Genomic DNA, 20,061 nt, shown 5'->3' on the forward strand with positions numbered 1-20,061 from the left:
AAGCAGATCAGCAGATCAGCAGATCAGCAGATCAGCAGATCAGCAATGCAATGGCTGATTCTCTGGCCAAGCAAGGGGTGTAGAGGGGAGATCTGTTTTGGGCTACTTTGTAATTGTGTTTCAAGCTTGGGCATGTTTAGTGTATATGATTCAGTCCTTGGGGGAGGTAACATCTCGTGCCTCTTCCTAGGCTGATTGTATTTTCTTTATTTGAATTAATAAAACTACTCTCATTTATCAAAAAAAAATGTTGGTCAACCTCAATGTGCTTAGTCTTATCATGTTGTACCGGATTATTAGCAATATTAATTGCAGCTTTGTTGTCTCAGTACAATTTGAGAGGACAATTAACCTTCATTTCCAGCTCACCCAAAAGAGTCCTAAGCCACAATAGTTCTTCAACACCATGAGCCATGGTCCTATATTCAGCTTCTGCACTTGATCTAGCAACCACATTTTGTTTTTTACTCCTTCAAATAAACAGGGTCCCTAGAACAAATGCTTAATATTTGGAAGTAGATTTTCTATCCCCGATAAATCTTGCCCAGTCAACATTAGTATACAGTTCTATCTCAACTTTATTGTGCTTCTTGAATAGAACTCCCTTCCCTTGGCAAGTTTTCAAATATCTAAGGATCCTTTCAACTGCATTCATGTGGGAAATCTTTTTTTGAAAAGAAGATAACTTATATTCAAAAAATGGGGGGAGGGATGTGCTGTGAAGCTTATTTATTTGTTCTCTGTAGTTGTTGTTAGTATGCTGTCAGCTAGTTTCTTTTCTTTCTTTTTTATTTGTTTGTTTTTAGGAAGTGCCGCCAGGGGCATACTTGTAACTTCTTATCCTTTTATATTGAGTGAATATAAATAACAAGCTGGGCGCCGCCAGCTATAGTTTTTTGATTCCTGTCAAATAACCATTCAACCTAAAAGCCTAAGCTGTTAAGTGAGGTCCTTGAATAGGTTTTATTCTCTCACATGTCCCCTCACACGAAAGCCCATTGGGCTTGAAACGTGGACAGCACAGGCCCACCCATACCTTGTGCTGAAACTTAATTAATTATAATGGGGGTGACAAGAATCGAACACTAGACCACTTGGTCAAAGTGGCTCTGATACCATGTCAAAGAACCATTCAACCTAAAAGCTTAAGCTGTTAAGTGAGGTCCTTGAATAGGTTTTATTCTCTCACAATTCCCAATCAGATCTCTCTCTCCCTTCTCTTCTCCTCTCTCTCTCTCTCTCTCTTCTCTCTCGTCTCTCTCTCTCTAGGAAAGAACACATGGTATCAGAGCACAATTCTGGGCTAGAAAGAACCTTTTCTCTCATCTGAACCAAGCCGTTGCTTAGTTTCTTTTTCTCTCTCGATCTCTTGGACGTGGAAGACCAAGAAACCTAATCGGACTGGTCAGGCCACTTGCGGCTGCTTTTTTTGGGTTCTTCCTTGGTCGTAACACCAAGGAAACCCTAGTAGAAGAGGGGTGATGCTGTAATGACTCTCTTCTCTTTGTTCGATGCTGTAAAAATTGATTTCTGGACAGGGGTACGTGTCCCCTTTTTTGTCTGTGGTCTATGCTGCGAAGGCCTTATTTTTGGGGTTTACACCTTCATACAGGCGTTGGATAGGGATATGTGTTTTTTTTTTAAATCATGTGCTATAGTCAAACTGTTAGTAGGCCTTTTTAGTGACTGCTTATGGCCGAACTATTGCTGTTATTAGATTAGTTGCTGGACTGATTATTGGGCTGTTCTAATGGCTGAACTATTGCTGGACTGATTTCAGCAGTATCTTTCTCATTCCAGAAGTAAAATTCTTGGGAGTTTAGCATTCTGATTGTGTGGGATCTGGTCTGGTACATTTGTGACCCTATTCCTCAATGGCAAACTATGATTCAGCATCTTTTGGATTTACACCAACCCATAGCACAGCTGGTATGGGGGATGAAAACATGATGTTTCCCGTGCCAATTACCCCTTTAAATGGCCTAAACTACCTGGAGTGTGCTAAAAGTGTGAAACTTTATGTAATAACAAGGGGAAAAGCTAGATACATAAATGGAAGAGTGAAAGAACCCAAGTGTGAGACAGATGAACATGATAGGTGGGACCAAGAAAACAGTATGGTGATGTCTTGACTCCTTGCAGCCATGGAACACAATGTGAAGAACTTTATGTGGGCAGACACCGCTAGTGAGATTTGGGAACAGGCCAAAACCACCTATTCTGAGCAAAGGCATTATGCCAAGATTTACCAGTTGCAAGCTGAATCTTCAACCTGTAAATAGGGGAATCGTAGTTTGTCTGCCTATTATTCAGCCCTTACTTCAGTATGGAAAGAATTGGATCACTATCAGACTATAGAATGGAAACATGATGATGAATCTAAGGCCTATAAGAAGTTGGTCTCTCAGTAGCGGGTTTTTGCATTCTTGTTGGGACTGAACCCTGCTTATGAGCCCTTGAGAGTTCAGATCTTAGGAAGCACAAGAGTTGCCTTTGGTTCAAAAGGTATATGCCCTTGTTCAATCTGAAGAAAGTAGGTGGAGTGTGATGGTTACAACTGAGGGGGAGTAACAGGTAGCATTGGCTGCAATGGGTAGTAACAATGTGGGAAAGAAAAGTGAATCCAAGAAGGCCGATGATAAATACAAGTTGTTTTATACCCACTGTCGGTGCTCAAGACATACACGTGACACATGTTGGGAGATTCACGGGAAGCCCAAGTGGGCAGTGAAGAACCAAGAACAGGGTAAAGTGCAAGGTCAAAAGAAGCCAAATACAACACATAATGTAACACATGTGGCAACCCAAGATACTCAGTTTGTTGGTACTACATGGAACCACTTTACTAGTTCTGACCCCAAGGAAGATATCATGAATTCCTTTAGAGATCACTTGGAGCAATATGGTAGGGCTTTGCGACAGATGGATAGTTCAGTTACGGATACCCCTACTTCATTTGCATCTACATCAGGTAATGCGGCTTCTACATTCCATGTCACCACCACCACCACTGATTCCCCTTGGATCATTAACTTAGGGGCCTCTAACCACATGACCGGTAAGCCAAACTTGTTTCAGACTTATAGCCTTTTGTCAGGAAGGGATAAAGTGAGGCTTGCAGATGAATCATTCTCCTCCATTGCAAGCCAAGGATCAATATCCCTTCCCCATGGCCTTAACCTGAATAGTGTGTTGCATGTTCCCTAACTTCCTATAAATTTGCTTTCAATCAGTAGCATCACAAACTCTTTAAACTGTAGTGTAACCTTTTTTCCTGGTTCATGTGTTTTATAGGATCTAACTTCTGGGAGGATGTTTGGTAGAGAAATCCTAGTGGATGGTCTCTACATTCTCGACAACAAAGTTGGTCTCTCGTTGTCATCCTCAGAGTCATACAGTCAGTCAAATAAGAGCCAAATTTTTTCGTGGCATAATCGGTTAGGTCATGTTTCATTTGAAATAGTGAAGTCTTTGTTTCCGGTTTTATTTAAGTCATGTTCAGTGTCAGATTTTCAGTGTCAAACATGTCAGTTGAGCAAATAATGTAGAACAACTTTTCATTCAAGTAATAAAAGATCTAGTTTTCCTTTTCATATTGTGTATTCTGATGTATGGGGGCCCACTACTATAATCTCTGAGGGCGGGTATAAATACTTTATCACAATGATGGATGATTTCTTCCGCTATTCATGGGTATTCCCCATGCGTAGTAGAGATGAAGTTCCAAAGATTGTGAAAGACTTCCAGAGGATGGTGTTTACACAATTCCATGTTGAAATACAGATCTTTCAATCAGATAACGCAAAGGAATATTTCCATGGTGAGCTCAATGAGTTCTTTGCCTCCCATGGATCTATTCATAGGAGCTCATGCGCAGACACCACAACAAAATGGTGTTATAGAAAGAAAAAACAGACACCTCCTTGAGGTAGCTTGAGGGATGATGTTACAAAAATGTTTTGGATGGATGTTATACTTGCAGCTGCTTATGTCATCAATCACATGCCCTCCAGAGTGTTGAACTACATGGCCCCTCATCAGTTGTTGTTCCCTCAGTTCCCTTTATTTTCCATTCCCATGAGAGTCTTTGGTTGTCGTGCCTTTGTCCATGATTTGTCTCCGTCTCAGGGTAAGTTAGACCCTCGGTTCATTCCTTGTATCTTTCTAGGGTATCCCTCATCTCAAAAGGGATACCAATGCTTTGATCCCGTTAGTCATAAGTTTTTTGTCTCTATAGATGTGTCCTTCTTTGATTCTGAACCGTTCTTCCCTGTTTCTCCTCAGGGGGAGAGTAATGTGGAAGAGGAGAAGCGGGTTTAGGTCTGCCAAGTCTCTCTTCCTTCTATTCCGGACCTTGCTCCCTTTCGTGTCTTCCAACGTACACGTCGTAGAGATCAGCAATGTAACAGAGATGTGGAGCTACCAAACACTAAGCATCTGACACCGTCAAACTCCTAGGAGGTAAGTCCAAACCCTGTTACACCTATTGACACCCCTGCTCCTACTGTAGATGACCTTGACATTCCTAGTGCTCAAAGAAAGGGAATCAGGTCATGCACTACAAACACCCCATTACCCAGTATCTCTCCTATGATCACATTTCCCCTCATACCGAGCCTTCCTATCTATAGTTGATTGCATCCCTGTACCCAGAAATGTTGCAGAACCTTTAAAATACCCTGAATGGACAGATGCTATGAAGGAGGAGATTAATGCCCTCCATAAAAATCAAACTTGGGAATTGGTAGATCTTCCAAGAGGGAAAGACCCAGTGGGGTGTAAGTGGGTGTTTACAATTAAACACAAGGCGGACGGGACAGTTGAAAGGTACAAAGCAAGATTAGTAACCAAGGGGTAGACTCAAGTGTACGGGGTTGACTATGATGAGACATTTGCTCCAGTAGCTAAGATGAACTCAATTCGAGTTCTTTTATCATTAGATGCTAACCTTGACTGGGAATTGCATCAATTGGACATTAAGATTGCCTTTTTAAATGGTGACCTAGAGGAGGAGGTGTACATGGTTCAACCCCTGGGATTTTGTGCCAAGGGAAGTGAAAATAAGGTGTGCAAGCTGAGAAAGCCTATGGTTTGAAACTGTTTGCCGAACTGAACCTGTTGAGAGAGCTGAGAAAAAGAAGAAGAGGAAGAAGAAGAGAGGAGAGTCTGATGTGTTCGAATGGGCACTGTTCATCAGCCGGCACTGTTCACTAATATAAGAGCAATACATAATTTACATGAAAGGACCAGGATGCCCCTGATTAGTGATGGAACACCCAGTCTAATAAAACACAAGATACAATTAGGCCCAGTTACTAAGGCCCATTAACTAGAGACTCTAGTACCCAGCCCAAACAAGAGAATAACAACATATCAGCCGAACCAACACTCCTCCTCAAGCTAAGCATGGATGTCAATCATGTTTAGCTTGCCCAGTAAGTCCAAAAATTTCACTGTGGTTAGCCCTTTAGTTAAAACATCTGCAATTTGCATCTCTGAGGGAGTGTAAGGAATGCAAAGTTCTCGTGTGACTATTCTTTCTCTAACAAAATGGCAGTCTATCTCAATATGTTTTGTTCTATCATGTTGCACTGGGTTATTTGCAATGTTGATAGCAGCCTTGTTGTCGCAATACAACTTGAGAGGACACTCAGTCTTCACTCCCAGTTCACCAAGAAGAATTTTAAGCCGCAACACCATGAGCCATAGCTTGATATTCTGCCTCTGCACTAGACCTTGCAACAACATTCTGTTTTTTACTTCTCCATGTAACTAGATTTCCCCCAACAAAAGTGCAGTAACCTGAAGTCGACTTTCTGTCACCCACAGAACCAGCCCAATCTGCATCAGTATATCCTTCAACTTCAATTCTATTGTTTTTTCTGAACAGAATCCCTTTCCCAGGGCAAGACTTCAAATATCTGAGAATTCTTTCTACAACCTTCATGTGAGGAATTTTGGGATTGTGCATAAACTGGCTGACAACATGAACGGCATAAGCAATGTCGGGACGAGTGAGGGACAAGTAAATTAACTTTCCTAGTAACTTCTGGTATCTCTCCTTATCAGGGTAGTCCTCTCCCACTGACTCCTGTAGACCATGATTCGATTCTATTGGAGTATCTGCTGGCCTGCACTCCAACATGTCTGTCTCTTGTAGAAGGTCAAGGATGTATTTCCATTGACATATATAGATGCCCTCTTTGGATGATCTAGCAACTTCAATCCCTAGGAAGTACCTCAGTTGACCCAGGTCTTTGATTTCAAATTCAGCAGCTAGGACCTCCTTCAGTTTGTTGATCTCCTCCTTATCATCCCCAGTAATTACCATATCATCTACATAGACGATAAGAGCAGTAAGTTTCCCATTCCTCTTCTTTATAAATAGAGTATGATCTGCCCCACTTTAAGTATAACCACCTTTCTTCATGGCTCCACATAGCTTCTCAAACCAGGCACGAGGGGACTGTTTAAGGCCATATAGTGTCTTTCTCAGTCTACACACTTTTCTGCCAAATTCATAACCTGGTGGAGGATCCATGAATACCTCCTCATGTAGATCACCATTTAAAAAAGCATTCTTCACATCCAGCTGATGAAGCTCCCACGAGAAGTTTGCAGCTAATGAGAGTAGGACTCTGATAGTGTTGAGTTTTGCTACGGGAGAAAATGTTTCTTTGTAGTCAACTCCTTCCTTTTGAGTAACCCCCTTTGCCACGAGTCTAGCCTTGTATCTTTCAATGGACCCGTCCTCCCTATGCTTCACGGTGAACACCCACTTGCATCCAATAGTACCTTTCCCTTCTGGTAGATCTACTAGTTCCCAAGTCCCTGCTTTCATCAAGGCCTTCATTTCTTCATTCATAGTCTCTTTCCACCTTGGGTTAGACACAGCCTCAGAGTACCTAGTAGGAACATGCACAGAAGAGAGAGCAGACACAAAAGAACAATAACTAGGGGACAAGTGTGAGTAAGACACAAAATCCGCAATAGGGTATCTAATAGTACAAGAACGAGTAGATTTACGAAGTGCAATTGGAAGATCCAAGTCAGAGGAATTGATAGGATTACCTTGAGTTACTGAGACAGGTTGATCCGAGTCCAATTGGTTGCTATCATGAGTTGGAGGGCTCTTCTTCCTTCTATTGTAGGTAACTCTGATATCTTTCTGCTGCCTGTTGGAGCCTTTAGTAACATTTTCCACATCACTAGTAGTAGCTGGGCCAATAGGAGCCTCACTAGATTCACCTGGGATACCACAACTAGGAGGATCAAGAGGAGAAGATGGAAGATCCGAGGCAGAGAGGGGCACAAAGAAATGGAGAATAGAAGAATCAACCGGAGGGTCCTCTTTCATCCTACTAGTCTCCCCCTGAAGAGGATCCGAGGAAGATTGAAAGTAGGATTGAGACTCAAAGAACACCACATCTTTTGTGACATATCTTTTCTTGGTGACTGGATCATAACACTTGTATCCCTTCTGAGTAGGAGAATAACCCAAGAAGATTTCCTTTGTAGCTCGAGGATCCAGTTTTGTCTTCTTTGGATCCTTGACATGTATGAAACATACACACCCAAAGACCCTCGGTGGAAGAGAAAAAACAGGGAGATGAGGGCAAAGAACCGAAAATGGAGTCTTCATTCCCAAGACCTTAGATGGCATTCGGTTTATCAGATATGATGCAGTGAGGATTGCCTGAGACCAATAGCCTTTTGGAACCTTGTGCTGAAATATTAAAGCTCGTGCAGTCTCCAATAAGTGTCTATTCTTGCGCTCAGCAACCCCATTCTGTTGGGGGGTACTAGAACAAGATGACTGGTGAATCATTCCCGCATCCTCCATAAACAAGTTTAAGGATCTTTCGAAATATTCAGCAGCATTATCTGACCTGAATTGCTTGATTTTCTTGCCAAATTGTGTTTCAATCATTTTGCAAAATGCCATGGTTACCTGCGGCACTTCATCTCGTGTCTTTAATAAGTAGATCCATGTGCATCGATAATAGTGGTCAATAAAACTGATAAAGTATCGATAGCCATCCACAGAAACAATGGGAGAAGGACCCCAAACATCATAATGCACTAAGTCAAAAGGTGCTTGAATTTCATTACTAGAAGTTGAGTACATAGTTCTACACTGTTTTGATAATTGACAGACTTCACAGACTAACTTTTGACTTGACACACCTTGAAACAATTCCAGAAAAAACATTTCCAATGACGAGAACTGTAAATGACCTAGTTTAGCATGCCACAGGTGCAGCTTAAATAATGACTCCACATTAGATTGACCACTAGTAGTAGATGTTTGAAGGGCTGAACTGATGTCTGCATCCAGGTAGTAGAGGCCTCCTCGCTCATGACTGCTCCCAATTGTTCTCTTCATCAAACTATCCTGAAAAACACAATGGGTAGGAAAAAAGGTTATGCTACAATTCAAGTTCTTGGTAAGTTTTAAAACAGATAAAAGATTTGAAAAGAGATTGGGAACATGTAAGACAGATTTGAGGGAGATGTCCTTGCTTAGGTCAACCACTCCTTTCCCAAATATGGTAGAGAAGGAACCATCAGCAACCTTCATCTTGTCTTGACCAGATATTAAATGATAGGAAGAGAATAAGGAAGACATGTGAGTCATGTGGTCAGTTGCACCGGAATCAATAATCCAGGAGGTTGGATCAATGGAACTAGTTGCACTAAAGGCTGAAACAATACCTGATCTGGCAAGGGAGGTGGAAGCAAGAGAATTTGTCCTTAGGCGGGCCAGTGCCCGGCTAAGTACCTCTACCTCATCAGCTGTGAAATCCATAGGCCCATGTCCTTGGGAACTAGTAGTCTGTCCCGAAGAAGAGGAAGCAACTGTGGATGAGTGTTTGGAACCTCCACCACTATGACTTGCTGCTAGGTTCCCACTTGCTGAATGGCCCTTCTGGTGCTTCTTCTCTTTCCTCAATGCTGCTGGTTTCAAATGAGGGTAGAGAACCCAACAGTTCTCTTTCACATGTTTTTCTCCCCCACAGTGAGTACACCTCAGGTGTCTCTTGTCAGAGAACTTGTTCCCCCTTTGGCTTGTAGAAATGAGAGCTGAATGTTCTATAGACTGCTCTACTGGTTTAGTCTGGGCATCAACTTGCATCTTCTTTCTTCTCACCTCTTCATTTCTCACAAGATAGTAGACATGATGTAGATCAGGCATCTCATCTCTTCCCAGAATTTGGGACCTTATGTTCTCATATACCGGATCTAGGCCAGCCAAAAATTTGAATGCTCTACCCTCTTCAACTTGTTTGTCGTGTTTCTCCTTATCTCTGGCATTCTCCCAGTCTTTGATGAGGTGGTGATCCAGCTCTTCCCACAATCCTTCTAATGTAGCAAAGTATGTAGCAACACTCATGTCTCCCTGCTTCAAGGAAGCAATATCTTGATTCAGTCTATAGATTCGGGCATTATTCTTTTTCTGCCCATAGGTCTTAGACACCTTCTCCCATATCTTGGCAGCTGTGGAGAAGTGTTGAACCATCCTAGCTACCCTGGGAGTCATTGAAGCAAGCAGCCAGGACATGACTGTAGCATTCCCTCTTCTCCAAACAGCATATTCAGCACTCCCTATTTCGGGTTCTTTCTTCTGCCCGTCCAAATAGCCTGTAAGATCCTGGGATGTGATAAAGAGCATGGCCGAAACAGACCATTCCCTAAAGTTGTATTCATCAAGTAACACACTTGTTATCTGTAGGCTGTGCAAATTAGGGTTCTCCAGATTAGGAGACCTCCCACTAGTCCTAATATCTCTAGAAGAAACTTCCCCAGATATGGAAGACATCTTCTCCGACTTGCAAGAGTACCAAAACTGTCACACAGGTTATGTGAAACCTCTTCAGACTTCCGGACCTTGCAGCACTGTAATCTCAGACCTGAGGGTCTGTTTTAGGGCTGTAATACCCTTCCCACTCTGCTATACTGCTCCACTCACTGCTGTCGCAAGCTGCCACTTACAGTTGAAGTGCCGAGCCAAAAAAAAAAACTCTGCTGTGTTTGGCCACTGTTGCCGCAACCCTGACCTAGCTGTTGTGGCTTCTACCACACACCAATCACTGCTATTGCAGGTTAACCTTCACCCACGAACTGCTCTAGGACTGCTGAAATCAGTCCTCTCTTCTAGATCTGTTTTACACAGATCTCACTTAGCCGAATGGCTACACCTTGCTCTATGTATCTCTTAGGGCATCAGCTACTGGGGCTAACTCCCCTTGGGCCCTACAACCAAGGGAAACCCTAGGTATAGGTTCTGCTGTGTTCTACGACCAGACCTAGGGTTTCTTTGCAGTACCAAGATAGAGAGAGAAGTGCGAGACAGCTGCTGTAACCAGGCGAGAGAGGTGTTCTACGACCAGACCTAGAGCTTTGATACCATGTTTTTCGAACTAAACCTGTTGAGAGAGCTGAGAAGAAGAAGAAGAGGAAGAAGAAGAGAGGAGAGTCTGATGTGTTCGAATGGAGTTGCTGTAACCGGCACTGTTCACTAATATAAGAGCAATACATAATTTACATGAAAGGACCAGGATGCCCCTGATTAGTAATGGAACACCCAGTCTAATAAAACACAAGATACAATTAGGCCCATTAACTAGAGACTCTAATACCCAGCCCAGACAAGAGAATAACAACATATCAGCCGAACCAACAGAAACAATCTCCTAGGGCTTGGTTGAGTAAGTTTCATATGGCAGTTCAGCAAGTAGGGTTCAAGCAATGTCTGTCTGATCACATGCTCTTTGTGAAGAGATGTCAGGAACAAGTTGCTGTTTTGATAGTGTATGTGGATGGTATCATCATTACAGGAAATTGGAGTTCAGAAATTCAACAGTTGAAACAATTCCTTGCATCTAAATTTGAAGTGAAAGATCTAGGTCCTCTAATGTATTTTCTTGAAATTGAAGTTACCCGTTCAAAAAGGGGCATCTTCATTTCTCAAAGGAAATACACCATTGATCTGTTACAAGACATAGGCAAGTTAGGCGCAAAGCCAACAGATACTCCTATGGATGTTGATCATAAATTGGGTAACTGTGATGGTGAACCTCTGAAAGATGTGAAACAGTTCCAAAGGTTAGTGGGGAAGTTGATTTATTTGTCCATGACCTGTCCAGACATTGCCTATTTAGTTGGGGTCCTGACCCAATTCATGCACTATCCTAAGATACCTCACATGGAGGCAGCAGAGAGAGTTCTTAGATACTTAAAAAAGTATTCAGGAACAAGTCTACTATTCAGTAAACATAATCATCTAAAGGTGGAAGTCTTTACAGATGCTGATTGGGCAGGTGCTGTGGATGACAGAAAGTCCACAAGTGGGTATTGCACATTTGTGGGAGGAATATAGAGCCGGAAAAACAAGAAACAAAGTGTGGTAGCAAGGTCAATTGCTGAAGCGTGGTAGCAAGGTCAATTGCTGAAGCGGAATATAGAGCTATGGCACATAAGGTGGCTAAAGTTCTTTGGCTAAAAAACCTTCTAGGGGAGCTTGGAGTTTCTGTTCATAATCCCATGTCATTTTACTGTGACAACAAGGCAACCATAAACATCGCCAGCAATTCTGTCCTACATGAGAGGACCAAGCACAAGTGGACAAACACTTCATAAGGGAAAAAATGGAAAAAAGAGAAATTTGCATCCCTTATGTCAACTCCAAGGAACAACTTGCTGGTGTCCTCACAAAAGGACTTCCATACTCGCGGCACAATGAGTTGTGTGACAAGTTGGGCATGATAAACATATACAGCCCAACTTGAGGGGGAGTGTTGTGAAGCTTATTTATTTGTTCTCTGCAGTTGTTGTTAGTATGCTGTCAGCTAGTTTCTTTTCTTTCTTTTTTATTTGTTTGTTATTAGGAAGTGCCACCAGGGGCATACTTGTAACTTCTTATCCTTTTATATTAAGTGTTGGGTGCGCCAGCTATAGTTTTTTGACTCCCAATCGGATCTCTCTCTCCCTTCTCTTCTCTCTCGTCTCTCTCTCTCTAGGAAAGAACACAGGATGTACATAAGAGGTGTACAAACAGGCCAAAAGCACAAAAAGAAAAGCCTGTATCAAACTAAAGATGGAAAAGAGTTAGCACTATACAAAAAGTCCCTTCCCAACCCTTGCTTTGCTAAGGCATCTGCAGTTCTATTGATCTTCCGGGGAATCCATCTAAAGGAGCAGTTCAACAAAGAAGACAACTCGTGAATTTCTGCAAGGAGGTGAGCTAACTCCCAAGGACCCTCATCTGAATCTTTTGCCCACTTGATAGTAACTCTTGAGTCTCCTTATATTGCTAATGGAAATGATTGTTCTTTGCAATTCTTAAACCTTCTAGAAGAGATCAGACTTCAGCTTCTGAGGCATCTGCAGCTTGGGAACATGCATAAGCTGACTTACCACATGTACTGCATAATCTATGCCAGATCGGGTAAGGGACAAGTATATCAGTTTTCTACCAGCTTTTGATACCCTTTCCTTTTTGGAATAATCCTCGCCGACAAATTCCTATAGATCATGATTCTGCTCCATGGGTGTATCTGCTATTCTACTTCCCACCATAGCTATCTCTTCTAGCAAATCAAGACCATAGTTCCTTTGATATATATATATATATATATATAGTATGTATGTATGTATGTATATGTATATATACACATAAGTATACATATATATGTATACTTGCAGCTTCAATCTTAAGGAAGTACCTTAGATGGCCTAGATCTTTAATCTCAAATTTAGATGCCAAGAACTCGTCCAATATTTCTATCTCTTTTGGGTCACTCCCTGTGATGATCATATCATCCATAAAGACTATAAGTGTTATAAGCATATCACCCTATCTCCTTATGAACAAGGTATGGTCAGCCCAACTTTGAGTGTATCCCAGATTCTTCATAGCCCCACAAATCTTCTCAAACTAAGCTTGAGGAGATAGCTTCAACCCATACAAAGCTTTCCTTAGTCTACACACCTTCCCCTAAAAGTTATAGCTAGGTGGGGGGCTCATAAACACTTCCTCATGTAAGTCCAAGAATGCATTCTTTATATCTAACTGGTGTAGCTCCCAAGAGAAATTTGCAACTAAGGACAACAGAACCCAAATGGTGATGAGTTTGGCAATTGGTGCAAAAGTCTCCTTATAGTTAAGCCCCTCCTTTTGTGTAAACCCCTTTGCCACCAGCTTGGCCTTATATCTTTTAACCAAACCATCTGCCTTATGTTTCATAGTGAACACCCACTTACACTACACAGTGCTCTTGCCTTCTGGTTGATCCGCTAATTCCCAAGTCTTGGCTTTCACCAAGGCTCTCATTTCCTCATTCAATGACTCTCTCCATTTTGGATCAGATACAACCTCAGAGTACTTGGTGGGAACATGGACAGAAGAAATAGCAGACATAAAGGAATAATAACAAGGGGATAAACAAGAATAAGAATTATATTTAGCAATGAAGTGCCCAATGTTTTAAAAGCACAAGGGGTAATTTCTGCCTAAGGCGTAAGGCAAGGCATATGCCTTTTTGAAGCAAGGCACAAAAATACAAAAAAAAAAACCCAAAAAATGTTGTTCATTCGTCCTATTTGTTCATTCATTCTATGTTGGTTCTCAGGCTCAGCTGGTTATTCTAGAGGATGCTTCAAGTTTTCGAATGTTGGCTTTTTCTAGTTTCTTTTGGGTTGATTGGGGTGTAAGACATTTAGGGGCCTTTTGTTTTGGGATTTGGGTGTTTCTTGTTTATTATCTCTTTTGGAGGTGTTCCCTCAACACCTATTTAGGTTGTATTTCTTTTTCCTTTTTTTAATAAATTTTCTTTTTACTTATCAAAAAAGAAAAAAAATAATAAAATGCCTTCTTAAAATGCAATTAAAATTATAAAATCATTTTCTTTGTGTAGGGATTAAGAATTTAAGACCCTAACATGGACTTGTTTAGGCTTGCCTCAAGGGGCTTGGTTGACAGTCTGGGGTGCCCTTGGCCCAATCACTAAGTTCAAAAAAAAAAAAAAAAGCACAAAAAATAAAACAAGGCGCACACCTAAGATGAAGCGCAAGGCGCACCAGGCGTGTGCCTTTTGAAAGTGTTGTGCCTAGGGCCAAGAAGATGTGTGCCTTCTGCGCACTTAAGCATTCTCTCTGGAAACTAAACTCTCCCCTACACCACCATTAGTTGAAGAGAGGGGATAGTATGGGGTTCACTGATTTTTTTTCTAATATTCCTCTGCATTAGCAAGGTAAGAATTAACCTTCAAACCCTTCATCTTATAAACCCTCTTAAACATTTTACAGGATCAGCTCCACAGAGTCCTTTCCTTAAACAAGAAAAAAACCTTTGCAAACCAGCTCCATGGGGGCCTTCTGCCCTTGATACAAACAAACTGACTGCTACTTGACAGTCCCTTCTACTATCAGATCAGACCATCCTGAGGAATTGAAATTGCCCCCCATGCACCAAGCCCCATCTCAGAGCTCCCCCCCCCCCTGCTGTACAATTCTCCCCAAAGCCTACTTTTTTCTATAATGAGTGGGTCCATGCATGGAAGTAAGCATCCGTTTTTTTTTTCAGTTTAAATGAAACAGAATGCTCTCCTACCATTTCCCCCAAGCATTCAAAGCAGAATATTCTCTCTTCGTGTCTTTTAACCATCTTCTCTTACATATGCTACTCACTTGCCATTTGGACTTTTGTCTTTCTTGTTACTGTATGTTCTCGTTAGATTGGATTGAGATCCTCCTTTGTAGTTTTGTGTTTTTTTTCTTTTTCTTGCATTATAAGGACTAAGTGAATCACATCTAGAATAGTAAGTCAATCATAACAAAATATTGGAAAGTTTCAATGATATACTGAAATTTTACATCTCAGATGTATAATTTATCAAAGAAATTTGAAATATCAACAATATATTAGAGATATGAGAGGAGAAAAGATTCTTGAAATGTTGTATATCAACCTTAGTGAAATGGGGAGATTTCACCAAACCTCACTGATATTCCAAATCATGTTGACAAGATTGGAAAAACTATACAGCAGTACAGTTCTCCAACATGAATGTTTTTTCTTTTCTTGTAAGAAATGCCACATCAGAAAAAACAAAAATGCAGTCTTGGGTTTATTTATTTTTTCTCCCTCAAATTTTGAAACAAAAAAAGAAAGATGCTTTGAAAAGCAACATGTTTTCAGTACATAAGGTTGATATGGGTTACTATATAGTCTGCGGTACAAGTTTAAAGCTTCTATGGGTTAACTAAACCCACATTTAAATGGATTTGAATCCAAAGTGTATATAAATAAGAAAGGTAAGCTAATATTCATTTGGCCAGAATCTTTATCTGAATATTGTATGCTTTATGAAACATAATACCAACCCACCAGAGAAAAACATATATTTTTTTTTTTAAAACCAGAAATTCAAGAATGAATTTCTGGATATCAGTATTGTATACAAGAAATATACTACACAATTGCTTTCTGTATTTATGTTTTAACAATCACTATCATTGTTTTTTCTCACCAAATGTGGGACCTTTGATTTGGGAACTAAAAACACCCCCCAAAAAAAACTGAAGATGAAAAAGAAAGAAAGAAAGAAAGAGAACAATTCATATTGCAGAAAACCCTCTACATTTACATAACTTTGTCAAAATTATGCATAGTTGTTTATAATTATTATTTTTTACAAATTAGGAGATTACAATTGTGTTTCATTGTTCTTCCAAAAAGATGTTTTCTTTTTCATTCTTCTTTTATTTCTTTTTTTCGTTTTTTAGAATTCCTCCAACTATCCCATGCAATGAACTTTTATTAAGAAAAAGAAATATTTGGTATTGATCTTTCTTTTCTTATCTGTTATTTCTTTTTCTTTGGTCTTTCTTTCCCTACCTCTTGAATGTCATAACATGTGAAACTGACAAATTGTATTCAAAGTGCTTTTGTTTTAGTAACTCATTGATATCCATTTTCTGCTCTGGCCAAAATGGATGGATGACTTCAAGTTTACAATGCTATATTCAATTTTCTATTGGAAGTTTGTTCCATATATTTTATAATGTCAATAAGTCATTATTCTTTTGGTATCTTTTTAGAGTAATAAAATTATCTTCTTTTTTCTGATTAAAAAAGGTTGTAAATTTCAATTACAGATTGTCAATATTTACTCTTGTGTACTTTTTTGGCAGTCACTTGTCAGAATTCTTGAATCTGCATGTCCTGGAAACACTGCCTGCAACTCACTTGTCTTGTTTCAGGATCTTCTGGTGTCTACAACACTTTCTCCTGTATGGTTTGATATTTGGTACCTATTAAACTTAATTCATTTCCATATAGCATGTTATGCTTTATGTTTACTCCTTTAATATTTTAAGTTTAGGAAGTGCAAATCTTAGGAACATTTTATTACAAGAATTCACTTTTTTCAATTTATTGGCAGGATGACACAGTGAACCTATTTGCATATGCTGTTCTAAGGTTGACACCACGTTCTTTATCCCATGGTACAAACTCATGGTCCTATTTACGCAAGGGAAGTACTGCCTCACATGTTCCCACAGGCTCTATCTCAGACAATTCCGGGTCTGCAACAGAACAATCTTATACCTCCCACGATACTTCTCCTGGTAGACAAGGTCAGAGATATCACATTCCAAGGCCCTTGCAACGTGACAAATGGTCTAAAGGGAAAGATGGTTTCCTTGTTACCGAGACTTGGGGTGCAGAAGTTGGTAGTTTGATTCCTGCAACCCCTACAGTATGGCTCCAACAGACAGATGAGAGAATGTATCTTTGTGTGTTTCAGCAAAAATACCTTACGGTCATCCTTCTAATTCCTGTTAGCTCTATCATTAATGGGGAACAAGGGATATCTATGGTGAAGCAGCTAGTTCTTGAAACTGTTAGTATTCATTTGCCAGTAGTTCTTCTTGTATGGGTCTGCACTACTATGAAATTTATTTTTTTGTCTATGTGATGAAAAATGTCTGTGATAATCAAATACCTATACATGGAGTCTAAGTTGAGCCAGGTTAGGTTGGATTCAAGTCAACCCCTAACCCAACCTGATGACTTTGGATTGACTTGGGTTTGGATTGACTTAATTCCTTCACTTTTTTTTGCTAAAATTCTTAGACTTAAAATTAGCAGACTAAGTTTAACCAACTTTAACAATATTATGTGTACAAGGATGAAGCTATGGTGCTTCAGGAGTACCATACTAATGCTAGAAATTGTCTATCATTGAACTTAAAATTGTTGATACATATATTCATGGATCCATAGTTGCACACATACATTCATGAATGTGTACAACATATATACGTGCATATTTATATAATATTTACATATAAAATATGAAGACACATCAAGTTCGGGTAGGATCAGGTTGCCCAAGGCCTCAACCCTAACCTAAACTTCAATCTGAACCAGCCCAATCCTTTTTTTTTTTTTTGGGTTTGAATTCAGGCTAAACTGGCCCAAGTTGCATCCCTACCTATAAATGTGTAGAATACTGCTGTTAGACACAATATGTACCTGATATGACACTGGATACTTAAGACACAATTCTAAATCTTATTTTATAATGTTAATATTTTTAAAATATGTAAATTGGTATACAAGACCAGTATATATCTTGGAATTGTAATTAAATTGGGTAATATTAGTATTTTAGAAAATTATAGTTAACTTTGAAAACTGGATATAAAAGTATGATATCATCTAAGCCTTAAACCAACTATATGGGGTCGGCTAAACAAATCATGTTTTGTCATTCCATTCTGTTTAATGCCATATCTGTTGTTAAATTATGAGCAGTTAAATCATTTACTACTTTGACCCATGTCCTTTTGGTCTGCCCCTAGTCCTTCTAGCCCCTTCAACTTGTAACATATAAAATGTATGATATAATGATGTTAATAGGAAACCATGTATGTACCTCCTTTTCCTGTATCCATGTCCATGTCAATATCTGTATTTGAAATCATGAAAAAATGTAAGCATTTCTTGAATAAAGTGTTAAATTTTCATTTATATTTGTACTTTCTTTATTGAATATTTGACGTCCTTTTTATTTTTCCTCTTTGTTCCAAATTCTGTTTATTTTTGAGTTGTTTCTATACAATTTGGTCAAGAAATAGAAAGTGCTTTATTTGAGTTTGGTTGATTGGCTAACAATTCATTGTTACAACTTACAAGGTTCATGTTTTCGGTTTGTATGTTCTTTGTTAGAGTGTTGTTGTCTTCATGACTATTATGACCATATTTTGGTGGAATAGGCATTCTGGGTCATGATGCATTTAGATAAACCCAACTTCTGCATGTTGGATTAATCCCTTTCTGTAATAGTTTGATTAGGATTTGATGGTGCTAAATGTATAAATTTTGGAAGTAATGGTAGTACAAACAACAGAGCACAAGAATTCTGCCCATACTATGCATCTCTCTCCCCCAGAAATAAGGGAAAAAAATCTTTATCATGAATATCTGGAATATTACAAGAAAAATGTAAAAAGGTTTATCCAGTTCAAGACTGGCTTCAGATCCTGCTTCTTGTTCCAACATGGTCTTTCATTAATTGATAGTTATTATCATTTAAACTGCCATGTATTCATTTTTATTCTTTGATAACTTAACAGTGATTGTACTATTGAAAAAATCTTGAACTTGTGTTCATGAACATTACGAGTTGGATGATCAGGATATGCATTTATCTGTATAAAATTTATATATTTAGAAAAGAAAAAAAAAAAGAGAAAACAATTTGGTCCTATTCAAACCTAAAATCCTAGAACCAAAATCTCATTCCAACTTATTGTTCATTTGGAAGAAAAGTGATAGTGGTTTATCTCATAAGTTCTTATTGGGTTATCCAGTAGGACTAATTTGCAGCTATCTTTCATTCAAATCAATGTTGTCATTACTCAGAATGGATGCAAAACTGTTTTGGTCACTGGATCATGGGTTGAATGATCTGACCTTATGTCAACTATTTAACTAATTCAAATATCTCTTAAATATATTTTACATCAAAATAAGCTTAAAGCTATACATATTATAGGTTATGACAGATATTAAGGAATGTATTTTGGAATGTTTGACGAAGTTAACATTTATAAGAACTCGACAACCAAAAATTTTTTGTATGCTGTTCCTAGTTCAAAGTCCAACCATACCATCCGAATCTGAAAACATGTTAAATATGTCTAGTTTTTCTTTAATGGATAGCATAACATTGTATCCAAAGGTTGGAATAATATTTTTGTCTATTTGCTAGTATTATATATAACACTTGATGACTCCTACAGGCATCACTAAATATCTTTAAAGTTGAAGAAAGACTATCAAGAGGATGGGGTGGTGGAAATGCTTATCATGTCAGTGGATATCGCTATTTACTATGTGATCGTGACAGAAATATATCAAGGGCTTCTCCGCCAGGAAAAGTGACAACTTTAACAAAGGTTAGTCTATGGCTTTGGTATTTGGAACTTGTTTATACTTGGTAAGGCTTTATATAGATACTTGTGTTTGAATTGAATATTTCCATATGTATGCACTATTCCATGAAATGCATTGCTATTGCTACAAAATGCCTTTAACTTCTTCAAAAGCTAACTGAAAAGGCCAAAACAGAATATTGAACCCCCCCCCCCCCCCCCCCCCCCCAAAATAAATAAATAAATACTGACCTGAATCCAGTACAAGCTCAAAAACATCAAATTCTAGGTTATAGATAACAGTTTCGCTAAGAGGAAAGGAAAACCTTAATATTTCTTCTATGGTATGTGTTCGAAACAGTGTTTTAAAAGGCATGGGAGGTGTATGCCTGGGCGCCTCCAGGCGAGGCGCCCCCAAAACGCCCTGAGGTGTACGCCTCATGCAGCTCATGCAGACCTCATATAAAAAGACAAAAAAAAGAAAAACAGGGAAGGGAAGGGAAAGAAAAAGAAAGAAAGAGAAGAAAAAAAGAGAAAAAGAAAGAAAAGAAAAGGAAAGGGAAGGGAAGAATAGATAAGGGGAAAGAAAGTGGGCCAGGGAATACTGATTGAACA

At 39.3% G+C, this 20,061-nt stretch overlaps 1 protein-coding gene across 4 annotated transcripts in view; it reads left to right on the forward strand.

Moving 5' to 3' along the window:
* The window catches only part of LOC104612630 (vacuolar fusion protein CCZ1 homolog B-like), a 70,080-nt gene that overhangs the window by 39,521 nt on the left and 10,498 nt on the right, over positions 1-20,061 (forward strand). For all 4 annotated transcript variants that reach the window (XM_010280125.3, XM_088893278.1, XM_010280126.3 and 1 more), the window contains exons 6-8: positions 16,195-16,293; positions 16,446-16,907; positions 19,315-19,470. In XM_010280125.3, the coding sequence (XP_010278427.1) occupies positions 16,195-16,293; positions 16,446-16,907; positions 19,315-19,470 (717 nt within the window). The remainder of the gene's footprint in view (positions 1-16,194; positions 16,294-16,445; positions 16,908-19,314; positions 19,471-20,061) is intronic.

The sequence above is a fragment of the Nelumbo nucifera genome, chromosome 8 (assembly GCF_055504915.1).
Source record: "Nelumbo nucifera cultivar China Antique chromosome 8, China Antique-T2T, whole genome shotgun sequence".
NCBI lineage: Eukaryota > Viridiplantae > Streptophyta > Magnoliopsida > Proteales > Nelumbonaceae > Nelumbo > Nelumbo nucifera.